Here is a 21,461-nt window from a genome sequence, read left to right on the forward strand (position 1 = left end):
AGAGAAAATGGACAAAAAAAGGCTCAACTGACTTGAAGATTGTATATCTGTACCCACAAGGACAATTGTGATATTTCCTCCATAACCTCAGAGACTCAGGAGCAGAGAAAATTGGCAATTGTGTCCATCAGTGTCTGGTAATGGCAAAGCAGAAAGTCAAGAGGTAAGAGAATTAAGGGTACCAGTAGAAAGAAGGAGAGAGAGAGAATGGGAGGGGATTGAGGGGGGAGAGGGAAAGCAAGAAACCAAGCAAGGAAGCAAGAAAGCAAGCAAGCGAGAAAGAAAAAAAGGAAACAAAGAAAGAAAATTCCCAAGAAGCACCTAAAAAAGATTCTACCAATTTTCCCCAAGACTCACAGGGATTAAAATGCCTGTGCCCTTGGATTGACACACTTAATCTTTTTAGTAACGGTTCACCATTTGATTTAGTTCTGATATCTGGCTCGCTCACCAATGGTTCTAACTCACATTCTGCTATGTCACCCTAGAGCATGGTAAGTAACATATAACAGCTGGAAAGTGTCAGGGTGGTGGGTAATGTCATTTTCCAGCATACTACATGAAACCACCGAAGTAACACTACTACAAGGTAATATAAATGGTTTATAATCATTGTTTTCCTGCTATGTTAGAGCTATGAGTTGAAAATATGATCTTTATGGTGATAGTATATCTATGCAGTAGACCATCTTTACTTAAATTGACTCCTCAATAGATACGAAAACACATGAATGTGCTTCTGAAGAAACTGGCATGTTTTAAAGAAACAGCAGCTATATTTAAAAACAATGCTAATAAAAATTGAATTTTATTTTTGCTTTTAAAAATTTTTAGAACATTTTTAATTACACCAATGCCTTAAATTAACCCAGCTAGTTCAATTTACAGGTTTATCATTTCCTTTGTTATTTCTCTTCCCACCATACATTCACATCAATCAGGGAAACAGGAGCAGCTGAAATGAAGCAAGCATGTTGGAAGCCAATGGCTAAAATTAGATTATCATGACATTTACTTCTATGTTCAAGGCTGGAATTTCAGGGATACAGCATTTTCTCCTGGAAGGAGACACTTCCCTATCACTGAAATGCAGACTTCTGTTATCAAATTACACCCATATTACATCATTGGGTAGTGAAACTGACCCAAAATAGAAAGTGAAACCATCCACTTTTTCTGCCAAGAGAAAGGCTAAGGACAAAATTAAGTAATGACTTTGTTTTCATAAGATTATTTTGACTGGTACCCTCTTAATTGAAGAGGAAATTTTTGTCCAATTGAAGTGGTATTCCCAAAGAGGAAGGAAGTATAATGTAGCTGAAGTGAGGGCAGAGGGTCTAGACTTTCCCTCACCCATCCTATTCCATTCTATAATGCAAATCTTCAAGGACAGAGGCAATATAGAATTTGTGAGCATTGCTGCCTTTTCTGTTTTCATGCACACTGGTACGTTTAGGTGTACACAGGAAACATTTTTCCAGATGGTTCATTCCCTTTTTTTTTTCCCAGATAATCCATGGAGTATGTGCATGTACTTATATTACTAGTGAAAACTTGTGCACACTACATCATCAATCGTTTTCATGCATGCATTGTATCCCTTTTCTCCATTGCTCTCTGAATTACAAGGGGTGTCTTGAAGGAGAACACCTCTGTTCCAAAGCACTAAAGCCCAGTCCAGTGGTTCATTTTCAGTGCTGATCAGGAGTGTCCGTCGCTGTGCAGAGTGAACATCCACACTGGGATGCACTGCTCTGGAAAACCCTCCTGCTTCTCCTGGCCCAACACCACCAGCCCACTCTTCTCAGTGAGGCTCTGGAGGATCTCCATGCCCCGAGTCACACTGCTGCCAGAGAGATCGAAGATGCAGCCCTCCCGCACCACATTGTCCTTCAGTCCCTCCCGCACCACATTGCCCTCCCGCACCACCATTTTCTTTCAGGCCGTCTCAGCACCAGGAAAGAAAGGAGAGAAGGTCCTTATCAGTCAGGTATCCTACAGGTGGGGGCAAGTAGTTATGAAGACAGGATGAAATGGTGAATAGGGAGGGAGTTGAGTAGGAAGGGACACAGGGCTAAGAATCAGGAGACTACTCATATACTCATTCATGAGTTATTTAATAGTGTGAATTGTTTTAGCTCCAACAGGCTTTCAGAATTAAGATACACTCTTTGTGGGGGCTCAGTTCCCTACCTGCAACAAAGGTATTGTACTAGCTGTTCTTCCTACCTCACAGGCATAAGATAAATTATTGTCATCTCATGGGTTCCCTCCATGTCCCCCAGACAACCCCACCCATCACCACTCATCTGTGCCACACACACACACACACACACACACACACACACAGACACAAATACACACACCAAATCTAATTCACTACTTTCTTATTTCCTGGAGATTTTATTCTAAGAATATCAAGTTCTGTCAATAAATGGGAATTAAATATTTTTGGACCCACTTTTAAAAGTGTTTCAAGGATTTAGGGTTTAGGTTAGTCAAAAAGCATTCCATCTCTAAGGGAGAGAGAAATCTGGAGGACCACAGCTTTGGGGGTGTTTTAGCTGATAGCTAATGATAAGTAGCTATTATAAGCACGACTGTCATAGTTATGTTCTCTCTCCTTATCCACAAGTTTTCAAATTAGCCCCAGATGTTCTCTTGCCTTGCTGGGAAAGGGAGAAGGGCAGATGCCATGCAGGACTAACCAGAGACCCACTGAATCCAGATAGCATCGTATCTCGGTATCTCTGGAATGCAGATGTGAACTCCTGCAGGCTGTAGCAGTGGTAGCTTTATACCTTGTCCTCTGTGACTTGCAGGTAGTTCTGGGCTTCGAGGAGGAAAGATTCCATCACAAGACATGCTTGCTGCCCTTCCTATCCCAGAGCTGCAGTCCAAGGCACAGTCCATCCCAGCTTTCCCAGGCCCCTGCAGAAACGCACTTTGTGGAATGTTACGTACAGATATCCACCCAGAGACTTGACTACTTCAATTAACTCTCTAAATCAACTTTATTAAGATCAGTTTTCATCCAATAAAATGCACCATTTTATTTATTGAATAAGTTTTGGCAAATGTATGCACCTGTGTAACCATTATCACACTCAAGATACACATAATTCTGTTACCTTCTTCAAAAGATCTCCAAACATTTCTAATTTTACTTTTCTTTATTTTATCGAAATATAGGTCTTTAAAAGAATTGCAGAATAGAATTTTTAAAAATAATACAGTAGATTTGAAAACTTTGTGATTTTTTTTCCCTCAAGAAACAAGCCATTGATAGACTATAATTTTCGGTAGAACCCATGACTAGATGGACCCACACTATAGATTATAACTTTGAGAAAAGAAAAAACGCCAAGTAGTGAGAGCCTTTCTGAATTTTAAAATTACTTTGAAAATTCATTTGAGGGAAACATTTCAATCCATATGGGGATGATTGGAATTTTATTTAAAAAAAAACTGATTTGAGGGGGGCTCTGAATTATCTACTCCTCGTGTGTGGATTGTAAATTTTAGAATTCGAGTGGAAGGAATGCTAACTGTTCCATTCTCAGGCCAGGATTGTACTTGAAACCCAGCCTTGATGCACACAGCACTTTCTTAGTTCACATGGGTAACTGGTGGTTTCAGCCAAGTCTCCTTTCATGCTAAAATTGGTTTTTGCTTTTGTACCAGAAACTACATGATTTACTGGGCATGGACCCCTAAAACTGATTTTTTTAAAGTAGGTCTGGACATTACATTAACTGGGTATGTGGGAGGCGCAGAGTGAGGGGGAATCAGCCAATACAAACTTTCTGAAACTTACTTCTATAAAGTAAAAGAAAATATTTTCTGATTTATAAAGATGCAGCTGGTCTAAATTATTTGGTCATAATTGGGATGGTTGCTGAATAGGTTTTGTGCTAGAAATTACAGTAACAAGAACCTTGAAGTTGCCAATTAAGATCTTAAGGAGAAAGCCTACTCTTGATTTCTCAGGAACTAAGGATTAAAAATAAAAACATTTGGCTAAGGATCAAAGGTGAAGTACAAGCAGAAGGAAGCATCAGAAAAGCTGCTTTCCAGTCCATCTAAAAGGCCTTCCTTTTAGCAAGAAAGGTAAAATGAAGAACAAAAAGTAGAGCAATTACAGTTTCTTTTCAAGTAGAATAATAACAACCATTACTGAGTGCTTTTATATCCCAAGCTCTTTACATCTCTAATAACTATAATAATTGAAAGAACTCTTCAAGATAAAGATTATTACCTCCATCTTGGAGATGAGGAAATTTGAGTTTCCAGTATCATACAGCTAATGGCAGAACTGGAATTTGAACACAGGATTGTCTGAATCCACAGTGCTACACTAGGGATGTCACCTCAAGTGACAGCCCTGATTCACTTGGCAGTCTCTGTCTAAGGCTGTGTTGAGAAGGATTCCAGGGCTTCATTTAGACTCAATAGGAAGAAAGACTATGATTGATTAGTAATGTCTACCTTGGGTATGGGAAGGGGAAGTGATGGTATATGTGCCATGAGTTTGCCATTCCTACTTATACTATGCTGCCTCCCTCATTCAAATATTAAAAATTTAACTAAACAAATTCAGAAAAAGACCCAGGCTAAATTTTATGTTGTGAAGCCTCTAACACAATGCACCTTCTCAGTAAATTCCTTATATGAGCAACACTGGGGGAAAGTATATGGAGATTATTTTCAGCTACTGGAAATTCCAGCCATTACCAGAAATTTGTGGAGTTAATTACAGATTCTCATTGCAACTTTTTCACATCATTACTTTGCCTTAAAATCCTTATTGGTTTTGTTGCTCTCAGTACTGAGGCTAGTGTTCTTAGAAGTAGAAACATGGAACAGTAAAGCAAAGAGACTTTAGAGATATATGCCAGAAGAGTTCAAGAAGGTTGTAACAGCCAAAATCCTTTGTCTCAATGAATGGATCAACATTAAGCCGCTCTGGTTAAAATGAGGCAAGACCTCATTGACTCACCCTCTCTTCATTCTCCAAGGAAGCCCTGGAAGATTCTCAGCAAAACCCTCGAGAGCCACAAATTAGAGTGTTTAAACCACTGATACATAATTCCCCTACTTTTCCCAGATAAGGAAATTGAGGCCTAGAAAGGTGAAATGTTTTAAACAGAATGCTCTTGAAAATGCTCTTCCTCCAGTTTGTACTTTTTACCAATTTAGATGTGTGATATCTGACTCCAGATATTCTTGAACAATGGTTATTTACAAACACAAAAATGTGCCTTTCACTGAAATCCTGCATACCTCTTGCTTCTATTGCCTCGTTTCCTTTCCTTCATTTCACTCCACGTGGTTGGCACTGTCGCCAATCTCCTGGCAACACACTTCTTTCTCTGTCTCTCATTCACCTGCAGCTCCTCTGAGAAAGGATATTTAAAGACTGATCTCAGGGACATCTCCCACTTCATTGTCACCACAGCTGCCCAGAATGTGACTGTACTGAAATCTGATGCCTTATCACGAATGTGACCAAAACTACATACATTGCATGACTTAAAAATTTTTTTTTATTTTAAATTTTCATTTACTGTCTTATTTATGGATTCATGTAAAATTGTGAAAATACTTTTTGGAATTCTATTTCAATTTTGACTCTGTCTATATATATATCATTTTAAAGAACACTGTTTTAAACTCATGCATTATAGTTTAAAACCAAAATGAAAGTGCTTTATGACACTCTATGGAAATTGTGAAATCTAACAATTTTTTAGTCATACAATTTCTGAGAAATGTCAAAATTAATACCAGCAAATACTGATATTAAATTGCTACCTTCTCCCCAACTAGAAAACTGAACTTTGAGGAGAGGCAGCACTATGTCATTGACATCATCTTGGTATCATTTGTTTATTTGGCAAAGTAAACATATTTGCAACAAGTGTAAACACCTTTTCCCGCTGCCCCGTGTCACTAATGTTGAAAGCAAAGCAAAAGTTTAAGTTAAACAATCGATCTTTTCCCAGCTGACAAAAGAATAAATCATGTCAGATACTCATATTCCCTCACTCCCTGTGTCTTGACCTGGATACTAATTTAGCAGATTATCAAGGGCAAAGTACCAAAATATCATTTCTTAAAAAGACCACATTTTTATTTAGTTAGAGGTCACAGCTTCACAATAAGCCTTGTCTACTAAGAAGAACTCCTTATATTTGAAAAGAGCAGGCTGCCTCTTTTCCAACACAAACATGCAAGCTCCAGGCTGTTTCCTTTCCCAGGTCTGTGGGCGTGCTGACGGGCTCTGTCTGACCAGCCTCCCTGTGGTCAGCTTGGCATTCCGCACAGAGTGACAAGACAGCTGAATTACTAACTAAGCTTCTGAAATGCCAAAGGATCAAAGTCGGCCTCACCACGAGACAAGCAAGAGGAATTACTCAGGCCAGACTGGAGAAGAGTTAAGGTCTATGGTCCACCAAAAAAAAAAAAAAAAAAAAAAAAGCAGGAATTTTTCTGCTTCATGAGACAAATGGAAAAAATAAGTCATGGTTAAGAGCAGGGATTTTAGTGTCAGACAGCCCTGCCTGGGCCTAAGTCCCAGTTCTGTCTCTTACTACCTGTGTGATCCTGACAGTTTATTTAACCTCCCCAAGCCTCAGCTTCCACACTGTGTAAAAGCAAGGCTAATAACAATACTTACCTCCTAGAATTGTTGTAAAGAGTATATGGGACAATGCTTAACATAGTGACTGCTTAGCAGAGAGACAGGCCATCACAGAATAAGCTCTCAGCAAAATCAGTCAGTATCAGTGATTTAGAAATATTCCAGGTAAACCTGACGTACACATACAAACAGCCGTTGCCATCATCCCCAGCCTCCAAAGCTCTTTAATGGCTACAGCTGATATGGAGACACTTTGGCCTCAGTGGGTTCCCTGTTCTGTTCCCATTTTCTCTATTGCCAGGTTCTGGACTTAGAGGCATTCTGTTCTCCAAGTAGGTTGGATGTGCAGTAGTGTTAAATTGCTACTCAGCTCAACACAGAGATACTCTTAGTATTATGCCTCTTAGTAGGTTGCCAGCTAAGCCCCAAAGCCTAATATTTAATATTTCCTTTATCAGAATAAAATGGGCTCTAAATTCCAAGTAAATAGCTTCACAAAGAATTGGAACAAAACTCAATAGCAAATTGGGACGTTATGTCTTCAGCAGGAAAGACAGCAGCTTTATTGTGTGGGTTAAGGTTATTCTAACTAAATTATGTTCCTTAAAATACACTGAATACATTATATGAAAGCATGTTACCACTACTAATAGCAATATATTAGATTTACTGAGTAGTTACTATGTGCACTAAGGAAGCATTTGACATGTATTGATCTCATATTATCCTGGAAGTTACATTCTATTGTTAACCCCAAGACATAGGTGAGGTTATGGAGGCTTAGAGCATTTAAGCAACATGTCCAAGATATTAAGTGGAGAATAAAATCTTACCCTAGAGCCTGAGGTTTTGGCCCTTACACTACTCTGTCTGTTTCCACATGGAATGAAAGTAAGAAAGGATGACAAGGGGATCACAATGCCAAGAGTACAAAGGGATCACATTCATCTTGAAACTCTTTAGATCAAGACAAAGTCTGATTATGTATAAAATTATATAAAGGGATTCTACTGTACTTATTTTTAAACTAAATATAAGCATGCATTTCCTTATTGCACCTAATTTTCATGGCAGAGAATCAATAAATCACCCAAAGTTTGCAAATGGCATGATCCTTCCTCTATCATCTAGGTGTCAGTTGTTCATCTGGGAGACTCTAAAAGAAACGTCTTCTTAATCCCCAAAGTATAATGTCAGTACTGCTAATTCACCCTCCCCTGAAGCATGTGAGATTAGCTTGCACAAGGAGGACGAAACTCCAAGTGGGATAGACCAGTGGTTTGCTGTGACCCATCCCGTCTGAACATCTTAAAGTAGGCTTTCAGGCTGCATTCTTGGATAAGCTATATAGCTTTCACCGGACTTGAATGACAACCACACAGAAGCCTGTGAGTCCAACGTTTGCCAGGCCTTTGCCTCGTCATCAAACTGCAGTTGGATAACTCACCCCAATAACTTTCCTAAGAAGTTTCTGAGAGTCCTGGATATCTGGGTTAGACAGTTCAATGAAGTTTCCCATCATACCCTCTTCAGTGGTTGGTACTTCTTGGTAGAAAAGTCTAGTTCTGGCATAGAACTGCATCTCACCATGGATAACTTGGCTTGTCAAAGCATACAGTCTCACTGAAAATGAAATATTATTAATATTTATTAATATTTTTATGACAGAATAAGCTAAATTGAGGCATTGAGTTTCCTCCTAGAATCCATGAATTTGTGCTGTGGAGGAAAGGCCACTGCATTTGAGGTCAGAGGATCTGGATTTGAGTTCTGGCTCAGTGACTTGCTTACTATGTGAAATTGAGAAAACTTCTAACCCCTCTGATCTTCAGGGATCTCATTTATAATTCACAACTGCATGGCATTTGTAGCCATATAAACCTACAGCTTATCACTGTATAATAAAAGTTTCAGCAGTTTTTGCTACAATAGAATAAAGAATGCCACCAGTTTCATGGTGAGTTTTATCTTTGAGCTCCAAATGCTTTAAAAGAATTGTCTCATTAATTCTTACCTCTAATCACAAGATAGATTAAGGGTTTCCCTAATCTTCCTCGAGTTTTCCTATCTCCTCAAGTAACACAAACCCAAATATGTCTTTGTATCACCTTTACAGGAATATACTTGAGCACCATCTCCTGAAAATACTAAAAAGAGACATAATATTTATTGAGAAGCTATTCTTTACCAGGTAGTTTGGTAGACACGTTTGCACGTAGTATGCTTTTTCATTATTTTAGAATTCCTATGAAGTTTTAAGACATTTACTTTTTTTAAAAAAGACATTTACTTTTAGCAAAGCATGTGTTCCAACTTCTGTAGAGTAAAAGAAAATGCATTTAAATGTGTTTTGTATACCAAAATGCACCCATGCATATATAAAATATTTTCATTAGAGAAAATTCAAGAGGAAAGATAGAAAGTGAATGAAAGAGGAATATTTCTTAGAGACTGAGTATATGCATTTGTCTTCCCTCCCTCCCAGTACTCCCTAAAAATTATTGCAATAGACTAAATCCATAAGAGTTAAGTAAAAGAGAGGTTATCACAGATGGATTCATGATTTCAGCAAATCTATGGAAGATGAAAAGCAGATGGAACAAAGCTGAAAAAGCTGCAGCCCAGAATAGTTGCAAGAGGAAGCTACATTCCAGACTTGGAACCAACAGGGTGCAAATGTAGGCATGAGAATGGGAACTTAAAAACAAGAGAGTTAACCCAATGTCTGTCTACAGAATAATCAGGTGAGGGGACAAATGGGCCCTCCCTGGAGAGCAATAGGCAGCACAGCAGCAATACTGGGGGGTGGGGTTGGGGTGGGAATAACTCCTCTTTTTAAAAAATTTAAACAAACTGCCTGGGTAGAACTAGACCAGCATTAATGTTGGGATCCTAGAACACCACTCATTCTGGCATATAGAGGACTCCAAGCTCCTCATCTGCTTCTATTCTTTAGAGCCTGGTAAGGTCTACCTACATACAGAGAACTTCTTGTCATCCTTTCTATTCGGGGGAAAGGTATATAACAGAGGAAACCTTCTCCAAATACCTAAAGTCATTGACCCTGTCCTTTATTCCTAAATATGAACAACAATGATTTCTAAACACACGAGGGAAAATAGCAGAGTGAAAGAAAAAGACTGAGACAGACAATCAGAAATGACCCCAAAGGAAATAGAAATAATTCAGGAGATGGATGAGAATTTAAAATAAAACAAACAAAGAAAAGAAAACCTCATATATCCTGGTAGAGATATAATAACTGGTGCATCCATATACCAAAGACAAAATGCCAAGAAAATAATAATTAAAGAACAATAAAAAATTCTTAGAAATTAAAGATACAGTTAACAAAAACTTTAGACTATTAAGCTGAGTAGACATAAAATAAAAAGACAGAAATGGAAAATAGGAGCGAAGAGATTAGAACTATAGAGACTTAATTCAGGAGACCTAACATCAAGATAATTAGGTCCCAGGAAAAGAGAACTGAAAACAGAGGGAAGAAAATTATTAAATAAATAATAGAAGAAAATTTCCCAGAGGTGAAAAGGAATTATAAAGTCCAACAAGTGCTGAGCAGCATGGACTTAAAAAATGAAAGCCTCATTTACACACACTCTTAGGAAATTTCAGAACACAAAGAGTAATGAGAAGTTCCCAAAGTCTTTTAGAGGGGAAAAAAATGATTAGGCTTCAAATAGGATTGCCAGATTTAGCAAATAAAAATATAACATACACAGTTATATTTGAATTTCAGTTAAACAGTGAATAATTTATTAGCATAAGTATTATAGTATAGGTATAATATTTGGAACATGCTTATACTAATTAATTATTTGTTGTTTGTATGAAATTCAAATTTAACTGGGCATCCTGTATTTTACCTTTCCTTCAAAGGACTAGAATCATACTTAAATCAAACAATGGAGTAGCATTTTTAATATTCTGAGGGAAAATTATTTTGAAACTAAAATTCAAGACCCAGGCAAAATACCTATCAAATGTGTGAGATAAAATAACAATATTTTCAAAAAGAAAGGACTTAGAATATTTACTGTCCATGGATTAATTCTTTAGAAGTATTTTGAAGCTATATTTCAGCCTAATGAGGGCTAACATTAAGAGAAGATGTGGGATGAAAGACCATGAAATTAATCCAGGAATCCATTGAAAAGAAATCCCAGGATTACTATTTATCATATCTGGAAGGAAATCAATCTGGAAAGACATAGCCTTCAAAAAATGAATTTTTGAGATGTGGAATGAAATAAATTCCAGGCAAAAGACAGAGTAGGTAAGAAACAAGGAGATATCAGTGATATTCTAACAGAGGTGCGCTTTTTTTTTAATCTCAACCACCAAAATTAAAAGATAATTAAAAGCTCAAAGAAAACCATAAAATTGGACAAAAATACAAAAATGATATGATCAGAATCTGAAGCAAACCAAAGCATGATTTAATTTTGAGTAGAAGAAACAAAAGACAAGAAATACATTTAACCTTACCTAAGAACATTTTCTTCAGGTAACACAGAGATTTCAGCATTGAACTAGTGTGCTTTCTGGCTCTAACTTGAACAACAATTATGTAGTACCAAATTTTGATTCTAAAAGTTAAAAATCCAGTAAACACAACTTATATTTTTATGACTATAATCCATCTATGGAGTTAATCAGCATTTCCTAACTCGCAGACATTGAAGCCAGTGTTTTGACCATGAATAATTATGAATTTGCTGAAAGGACTAGAAGAATCAGTAAACAGATACATCATTTTCCGGAGACTAACAATATTATATATTATATTTCCCACTATAGTAACTATTATACATAGATTATTACTGAAGTACAAAAATTTTAAGTATTACTAAGTACACAGAAGCTTTTTGACATTTTCTATGCAAATTAGCTACTGATTGAGTAAATACAGCATTAAAAAGGAAGGTCCTCATGTTTAAAAACATTGGGAACCACTGATGTATACCATTCCCCCTTTCTCAGCACCTGGTAAAGTGTGTACACAGCAGGTGGTTGAAAAGATGCTTATAAATTCTGCAGGAGATGACAAAAAATAGGCATCAGCATCCCAAGAACATAACCGTTCCAAATTCTTCTGGTTGCCAGTAAACCTGGCTGAGAAATCATGGCTCATGAGTGCAAACAGTGTGCCCAGAGTTGACTGCTGTTCTGGGCTTACCGGCAAGCCACAGCCTAGTCCTCTCCTTGATCCAACCAAAGCAGCATAGCAGCCGCACTCATCATCACCTGCTTAAGTCAGCTAGTTGGTGGAGTCTATTAAAATTCTTAATCTGAAAACGGGAATGGTCCATTATGTCAGAACCATTTAGACCACAAGTGAATGCCAAGCTCAGCAGGGGTCAAACTCAATAGGTGGGCTTTTATGGTTATGGGCTCATTTTCACCTAATTGACAGGAGCATTTCACTAAAGATATATATGAGGTGTCATGGCTAGCCCCAGGTTCTCCCCTCCTGATAGCTACTGCTATGCTGTGAGTTGACTCAGATAAGGTAACTGGTCACCAGCCAGTGCCTTTTGACTATGGAAATACATCTGGTGGCCTGTTTTCATAGGATTGTGATGTCTCTGTGAAACTCAGGTCCCTAAAAGAGACGAGATACTCTACTGATTCTTGATATAATATGGTACTTGTTTCCTGACCTACATTATGAGTTGAATTCCCAAGGACCTACCAAATATTTACTTGTTACACAAAGAAGCAAAAAGTAGAGTATAAGTTCATTTAGCCTGAAGGAGAATAAAGATCTTGTGCACTTTCTCAGAAAGGTGAATAACCAAGAGTATTCAATGAAAGACAGTCCTTCCATGATTTTATTAAGCACCAATACAACACACAGGGCTGAGAAATATAAAGTCCAAACACTCTTTCATGGAGATTACAACCTAGCAAGGAGGAGGTGAGTCATACATTGCTGCATGTCTAAGGAAGGGTACAAACAACAATCGCCTTCAGGGATCAGCAGTTGACTGCAAACAGACATAGTTAAATAAAGATTCCAAAAAGACCTTGGCCATGAAGAATGTTGTCCAGTTTGCTAATGCTGCTGTTATGCAAAATACCAGAAGTGGATTGGCTTTTACAAAAGGGGTTTATTAGTTTACAAATTTACAGTCCTAAGGCCATAAAAGTGTCCAAACTAAGGTATCAACAAGAGGATACCTTCTGTCAGATGGGAAGGCACGTGGCTGGCATCTGCTCTTCCTTTGTTCCCAGGTTGTGTTTCAAAATGGCTTTCTCCAAAATGTCTCTGGGTTTTTCTGTGCTTAGCATCTCCAAACGCCCTTCTGTCTGCATCTCCGATCATCTCTAAACATCTCTTAGCATCAGCAAGCATCTCTTAGGGCGTTTTGTCATCCTGCTCTCCAAGTGAGCTCTCTTTAAAGGACTCAAGTGATCTAATTAAGACCCACCCTGAATGAGTGGGGCCACACCTCCATGGAAATAATATAATCAAAAGGTGTTTCCATGGAGATGGGTGGGTCACAACTCAATGGAAACACTCAATAAAAAGTTTCCACCCTAATCAGAAGACTGATATATCTTTCCTCACAAGATTGGGTCAAAACAGGGCTCTTGGGGGTACATAATATATCCAAACCAGCACAGATTTTTTTTTTTTTTTTTTAATTTTGGTTGGCAGGAAAAATGAGGAGGAAGGGAATTTCAGATGAAGTGGTTAACCTGGATAAAATGCAGACTTTTTAAAATGCTTCATTTGAGAAAGTCTCTTGCAGGAATTCAAGTTCAGATTTGATTCTAGCATGCAAAGAAATGGAGTTTACTTCAAGGTGATGTGATATTTGATTGTCTTTGCTGTCTTTTGATGTAAAAAAAATGAGAAAACAGAATAATCACTCAAAATCGTAAAACAGATCTGAAAACACATAGTGACCAATATCAGAGAGATGCCCAAAATGTCCAGGCATTATTACTTAGTTTACCAATAGGGTGGTCTTCCTGACAGACAGGCAATTTTGTTAATAACTAAATGCTTATTTTTGCTGAGTATCTTCTTTTCTTTCCTTTTACATCATTCTTTTTTTTTAAAGAATGTAGCTATTTTAGCCTCTTTCTTCTACCTGCTAGACCTGTTTGTCAACTGAAAATTGATCTGAGAGTCTCCAGAGGGCACATAGGCTGAACTTAGACATTTAGTTTGAAATGATTTGAGACAGAATATTGGATCAAATTAGCCCTTTATTTATAAGATAAAAAGCTCAATTAAGAGATGACCTTATGAAGGGTAAGACCTTCCATGAGAGAGATTCACAGTTGAGCCATTCCCAGTTTAGCCATGAAAGAGCCTACGGTAAAAAAGAAAAGAAGAAAGAAAGGAAAGGAGGGAAGGAAGCAGAAAAGAAGGAAGGGGGGAGAGGAGGGAAAGAAGGAGGTTTCAGCGTACATCTTTTTTTTTTTTTATAAGTCCTTTCCTTATAAATAAGGCTAAATTTATTCCTAGATATTTGATTTTTTAGTTGTTATTGTAAATGGAATATGTTTCTTGATTTCTTCCTCAAACTGGTCATTATTAATGTAAAATGAGAAATATAATGGTTTTGGAGTATTGATCTTTTATCCAGCCAATTCACTGACTTTTTTTATTAGTACAAGGAGATTGTTGTAGATTTTCCAGGATATTTTTTTTTAAATCTTCATTTTATTAAGATATATTCACATACCACACAGTCATACAAAACAAATCGTACATTCGATTGTTCACAGTACCATTACATAGTTGTACATTCATCACCTAAATCAATCCCTGACACCTTCATTAGCACACAAAAATAATAAGAATAATAATTAAAGTGAAAAAGAGCAATTGAAGTAAAAAAGAACACTGGGTACCTTTGTCTGTTTGTTTCCCCCATTTTTCTACTCATCCATCCATAAACTAGACAAAGGGGAGTGTGGCCCTTATGGCTTTCCCAATCCCATTGCCACCCCTCATAAGCTACATTTTTATACAATTGTCTACAAGATTCTTGGGTTCTGGGTTGTAGTTTGATAGTTTCAGGTATCCACCACCAGCTACCCCAATTCTTTAGAACCTAAAAAGGGTTGTCTAAATTGTGCGTAAGAGTGCCCACCAGAGTGACCGCTCGGCTCCTTTTGGAATCTCTCTGCCATTGAAGCTTATTTCATTTCCTTTCACATCCCCCTTTTGGTCAAGAAGATGTTCCCCATCACACGATGCCGGGTCTACATTCCTCCCCAGGAGTCATATTCCACGTTGCCAGGGAGATTCACTCCCCTGGGTGTCTGATCCCACGTAGGGGGGAGGGCAATGATTTCACCTTTCAAGTTGGCTTAGGTAGAGAGAGAGGGCCACATCTGAGCAACAAAGAGGCATTCAGGAGGAGGCTCTTAGGCACAGTTATGGGGATGCCTAGCCTCTCCTTTGCAGCAACAGACTTCCCAAGTGTAAATCCTGTGGTAGACGGCTGAACCCATCAAATCACCACTCCCCTATGTCTGTGGTCATGTTAGCAACCATCGAGGTGGGGTAGGCCAATACCCCTGCATTCTCCACAGGCTCCTCAAGGGGGTTCTACATATTTTTTTCCTTGTTTTTTTTAACTTTTTTTTTTTAAATCAACTGTATGAAAAATAAAAAAATTAAAAAAAATTAAAAAATAATTTAAAAAAAAACATACAATAAAAGAACATTTCAAAGAGACCATAACAAGGGAGTAAGAAAAAGACAACTAACCTAAGATAACTGCTTAACTTCCAACATGTTCCTACTTTACCCCAAGAAAGTCACCTAATATAGCAACATTTCTGTGAACTTGCTCCTACTATATCCATCAGAAATTAACAGACCATAGTCATTCCTGGGCATCCCCAGAATGTTAAATAGCTTATCTGTTCTTCTTGGATTATTGTTCCCCCTTCCTTAATTGCTCTCTGTCTCTAGTTCCCCTATATTCTACATTATAAACCATTTGTTTTACATTTTTCAAAGTTCACATTAGTGGTAGCATATAATATTTCTCTTTTTGTGCCTGGCTTATTTCGCTCAGCATTATGTCTTCAAGGTTCATCCATGTTGTCACATGTTTCACAACATCATTCCTTCTTACTGCCATGTAGTATTCCATCGTGTGTATATACCACATTATATTTATCTACTCATGTATTGAAGGACATTTGGGTTGTTTCCATCTCTTGGCAATTGTGAATAATGCTGCTATGAACATTGGCGTGCAGATATCTGTTTGTGCCACTGCTCTCCGATTTTCCAGGTATATACCAAGAAGTGCAATCACTGGATTGAAAGGTATCTCTATATCTAGTTTTCTAAGGAACTGCCAGACTGACTTCCAGAGTAGCTGAACCATTATACAGTCCCACCAACAATGGATAAGAGTTCCAATTTCTCCACATCCTCTCCAGCATTTGTAGTTTCCTGTTTGTTTAATGGCAGCCATTCTAATTGGTGTGAGATGGTATCTCATTGTGGTCTTAATTTGCATCTCTCTAATAGCTAGTGAAGCTGAACATTTTTCATGTGTTTCTTGGCCATTTGTATTTCCTCTTCAGAGAACTGTCTTTTCATATCTTTTGCCCATTTTATAATTGGCCTGTCTCAAAGAACCAACTTTTGGTGTTATTTATCCTCTCTATTGTTTTTTTGTTCTCGATGTCATTTATTTCGGCTTTAATCCTTGTTATTTCTTTTCTTCTACTTGGTTTAGGATTAGTTTGCTGTTCATTTTCTAGCTTTTTCAGTTGATCCATTAGTTCTTTGATTTTGGCTCTTTCTTCCTTTTTAATATATGCATTTAGTGCTATAAATTTCTCCCTCAGTACCGCTTTTGCTGCATCCCATAGATTTCGGTATGTTGTGTTCTCATTTTCATTCGTCTCTATATATTTAGCAATTTCTCTTGCTACTTCTTCTTTAACCCACTGATTGTTTAGGAGTGTGTTGTTTAACCTCCAGGTATTTTTGAATTTTCTAAGTCTCTTAGGGTTATTGACTTCTAATTGTATTCCACTGTGGTCAGAGAATGTGCTTTGAATAATTTCAATCTTTTTAAATTTATTGAGCCTTGTTTTATGTCCCAGCATATGATCTATTCTGGAGAAAGTCCCGTGAGCACTAGAGAAGTATGTGTATCCTGGTGATTTGGGATGTAATGTTCTATATATGTCTGTTAAATCCAATTCATTTATCAGATTGTTTAGGTTTTCAGTTTCCTTATTGGTCTTCTGTCTGGTTGATCTATCTATAGGAGAGAGTGATGTGTTGAAGTCTCCCACAATTATAGTGGAAACATCAATTGCTTCCTTTAGTTTTGCCAGTGCTTCTCTCATGTATTTTGTGGCACCTTGATTGGGTGCATAAACATTTATGATTGTTATTTCTTCTTGTTGAATTGCCCCTTTTATTAGTATGTAGTGACCTTCTTTGTCTCTCAAAACATCCCTGCATTTAAAGTCTGTTTTATCTGAGATTAATATTGCTACACCTGCTTTCTTTTGGCTGTAGCTGGCATGAAATATTTTTTTCCATCCTTTCACTTTCAATTTCTTTGTGTCTCTGTGTCTAAGATGAGTCTCTTGTATACAGCATATTGATGGTTCATTTTTTTTTAATCCATTCTGCAAATGTATACCTTTTAATTGGTGAGTTTAATCCATTTACATTCAACGTTATAACCGTGAAGGCAGTTCTTGAATTGGCCATCTTATCCTTTGGTTTATGTTTGTCGTATATATTTTTCCCTCTCTCTGTTAATATCCTTTAATGTACCCATACCGAATCTCTTTAGTCCTGAACCTTTCTCCATATCTCTCTCTCCTTTCTTTGTTTCTCTGTCGGTAGGGCTCCCTTTAGTATCCCAGTAGGGCAGGTCTCTTGTTAGCAAATTCTCTCAGCATTTGTTTGTCTGTGAAAAATTTAAGCTCTCCCTCAAATTTGAAGGAGAGCTTTGCTGGATAAAATATTCTTGGTTGGAAATTTTTCTCACTCAGAATTTTAAATATGTCATGCCACTGCCTTCTTGCCTCCATGGTGGCTGCTGAGTAGTCACTACTTAGTCTTATGCTGTTTCCTTTGTATGTGGTGAATTGCTTTTCTCTTGCTGCTTTCAGAACTTGCTCCTTCTCTTCCGTATTTGACAGTGTGATCAGAATATGTCTCAGAGTGGGTTTATTTGGATTTATTCTATTTGGAGTTCTCTGGGCATTTATGATTTGTGTATTTATGGTGTTTAGAAGATTTGGGAAGTTTTCCCCAACAATTTCTTTGAATACTCTTCCTAGAACTTTACCCTTTTCTTCTCCTTCTGGAACACCAATGAGTCATATTTGGACGTTTTATATCATCTATCATATCCCTGAGGTCCTTTTCGATTTTTTTGATTTTTTTCCCTATTCTTTCTTTGTGCCTTCATTTTCCGTTTTGTCATCTTCTAGGTCACTGATTCATTGTTCAACTTCCTCTAGTCTTGTACTATGAGTATGCAGAATCTTTTTAATTTGGTCAGCAGTTTCTTTAATTTCCATAAGGTCATCTATTTTTTTATTTAGTCTTGCAATGTCTTCTTTATGCTCTTCTAGGGTCTTCTTGATGTCCTTTATATCCTGTTCCATGCTCTTCTTGATGTCCCTTATATCTCATGCCATGGTCTCATCATTCATCTTTAGTTCTTTAATTAGTTGCTCTAAGTACTGTATTTCTTCTGAACTTTTGATTTGGGTGCTTGGGCTTGGGTTATCCACATCGTCTGTTTTTTTCATATGCTTTAAAATTTTCTGTTTTTTTTGGCCTCTTGGCATTTGCTTAACTTGGTAGGGTTCTTTTAGGATTTGTAGACCAATTGAAATCCTTATCTCTAATTTGTCAGGTCTACAGCTTCATGGAGTACACTTTCTGTGACTAACCAGCAGCTGGCGTCCGTGAGCCACCTGTTACCCTCAAGCCAGTTCTCCCCCGCTTTGCCTCTGTGGTGAGTGGGGAAGTAAGTTTTGTGGGGTCCAGTTGGTGTACCAAGCTTGCGTGTGTAGTTGATGTTGCCCGCCCTATATAAGGGGCATGTGTCTGGGCGGTCAGGGAGGGGGGCAGCTCTAACAACCAAATCTCCCTGGTGTTCCTGGAGTTTTAAAGCTGCTGCAATAGTCTAATCCTTCAGTTCAGTCCTGCCACAGTTTGTCTCTGCCACTGACCCACAAGTCCTTGGTATTGGCGTGTGGCCCCTGAGACTTGTGAATGGGTCCCTCTTCCAGGCCTTGCACCCCCTGGTCCTCTGTTGAGGGATGACTGTGCTATGTCACAGGTGGGTGCCGTCCCCCCAGGGTGGTTCTGGGCTGCCGGTCTGTGTAGGGAGGCTCCCAGTCTGCTGAAATGATGTCTGAATGGGGCTTGTTAATTCCCACTGCTCCACCTTCCCAAGTCTGGGACAACCAGCTGAGGGTGCAGGGAAGGCTACTGTCCACGCCCAATTTTGTGGTGTATGCGTGTTATTGTAAGCACTTCCGTCACATTCGGTTGTCTGGGGTAGCTCTGGGCTATGGGGCCGGTGACGGGCAGGAGTGTTTCCTGTCTACCAGGATGATGGCTGTGAGAGGACACCCCCCTTTTCTTGGGAAGTTGTGGTGTTTAGTGAATTTTCTCAGCCACTGGATTATTGCCTTTTGTCTCAGAGCTCTCAGTTCTGCTCTTGTCTTGACCTGCCCAAATTGCAAGTCTTTGAAGCTTTCTGTACTGGGCTTCTTAGAGTAATTGTTTTAGAAAATGAAAAAAAGATAAAAGAAAAAAAAAAAGGGCCCTCCCGGCAGATCTAATGCATTATTGAAATGCTAAGAGACAAAGCAATTAGGGCTATTAAGGAAAGTTCCAGGGGTCAGAGAGATCAGTTTTTCTTCAGGTTTTGCAAATAAGCCTGCGGGCCTGAGCTCTGCCCTTCCCCTTTCTATGTTCACCAGAACTCCAAAAAGCATCCACTTTTATTTTTGAGTTTGTCTTGCTGTTTTTGCTATGCCTATCTCCTCTCTGCTGGGCTGGCTGCTCTCAGATTTTCTGGTGTCTGGTCTCAGTCTATCCATGGTTGGAGTTTGGATCAGTAGAATGAGTTTTCGATAAGAGCTGCCACTGCAGTTCTCCCTTCTCCTTCCCAGTGCTGACAGCCCCTCCTCCCATGGGACTGAGCCTGGCAGGGAGGGTTGTGGGTCCCCTGGCTGAAAAACTTACAGATTTCACTGATCTCAGCAGTTCCACGTTTTCATGAGTGTTGTATGAAGTATGCCCAAAGTCAGATTGCTCTGCAGTGTCCAGTCCACACAGTTCCTGGCTTTCTACCTACTTCCCTGGAGGAGTAACTAAAACATACACCTCACCAATCCACCATCTTGCCCCTAGAGAACACATTTTTAAGGCAATCGTGGTGTTTCTACTTTTCAATTCCGCAAACAACCTTTCGCAAAAAAAAAAAAAAAAGTTCTTTTCTCGCTGAGACTATTATATTAACCTGCTGATATTCATGATAATCATTGCTAAGTGCTTTAAATACAAATGCCCATTTAATCCTTACAAGAAATCTAGGAGGTCAAGACCCCCATTTTACAGATGCAAAAAGTGAGGCTTAGGAAGTTTAGGTAATTAGCTCACTGTCATATAGCAAATAAATTGCAGAGCCAGAATTTGCACTTAGTCCTGTTTGACTCCAACGTCCATCTCTCAAAACCTTCTTATGCGTCAGTGGAAGGAACATAAGCTCAGGGTTAGAAAGAATTGAGTTCAAATACACCTTTACTTACAGAATGAAGGAAAACTGAGATGACCATATGAGATGATCTTATGTGTTGATATCACTGTTTTGACAAAACTTGGGCCAACAAGATTATAAAGTGGGAGACTTTATTCCTAAATTAATAGAAAAGACTTTATTTCCACCCATGAAACATGATTTTAAACTCAATTTAAGAAATACCCATATGTCTATTATGTGCCTATAAATGTTCCAAGCACTATGAAGAATATATATCAGCTGCTCTCAAGAAATTGTGCTTAAAAATACTCCTATCCATGTGCTTAAAAATGCTCCTTTGTTTCTATCACTTTCATTATATACCAATAGCCACTAGATCTGTAATGCAGATTTTGTAGACTCTCAGTAGTACCTTTGAAAATAATAATTACTTTACCATCAGAATGGTTGTTTTAGAGAATGAGCAATCTTTTAGGGTTTATAAGACTGTACTAATACTGAATTATGACGATGGCTGTGCAACTCTATAAATTTACTAAAAATCATAAAATGGATGAATTTTATAATATGTACATTATAACTCAATAAAGCTGCTAATAATGGCATTATAAATGAGGCTGCCCTAATATTATATGTATGGCAGATAGAATAATTTGCAATATATTAATAGTAGGATATGAATTACTTATTGAACAAATGTAGGTATTATTGATGAGAGGTCTTTGGATATTAAGGAAAAACTGACACAGTAGTCTATCTCTACTGTCTTCAGGGATGAAGCCTTGGCTCAAACCTACTCGACATGTTCATTAATTACTTAAGAAGACATAGACTAAACATTTCTTAGAATTGGTGACTAAAATAAGGATGAAAATAAAAATAATATGTTGGTAGCTGAATTCAGATTCCCGCAACCCCCTACAAGGATTTAGAAGAGTGAAATAATAGACCAAAATCAGCAAAATTAAATCTAGGACAAAAGTAACGTATACTCTTGTATATCAGTTTTAGTGAACAATAACAGTGAGAATATAGAATAGGTAATTCTTGCTTAA

At 38.0% G+C, this 21,461-nt stretch overlaps 1 protein-coding gene across 1 annotated transcript; it reads right to left on the bottom strand.

Annotated features, from left to right (window-relative positions):
* Positions 1-1,701: 1,701 nt before the first annotated feature.
* On the bottom strand, positions 1,702-21,210 carry METTL11B (methyltransferase like 11B). Its single transcript, XM_037806931.1, is given in 7 exon segments — positions 1,702-1,911; positions 1,913-1,995; positions 2,709-2,742; positions 2,745-2,859; positions 2,861-2,931; positions 8,091-8,266; positions 21,204-21,210. Coding segments are annotated over 7 exon segments (696 nt in total).
* Positions 21,211-21,461: the final 251 nt, after the last annotated feature.

This window comes from Choloepus didactylus, chromosome 2, assembly GCF_015220235.1.
Source record: "Choloepus didactylus isolate mChoDid1 chromosome 2, mChoDid1.pri, whole genome shotgun sequence".
NCBI classification, from domain to species: domain Eukaryota; kingdom Metazoa; phylum Chordata; class Mammalia; order Pilosa; family Megalonychidae; genus Choloepus; species Choloepus didactylus.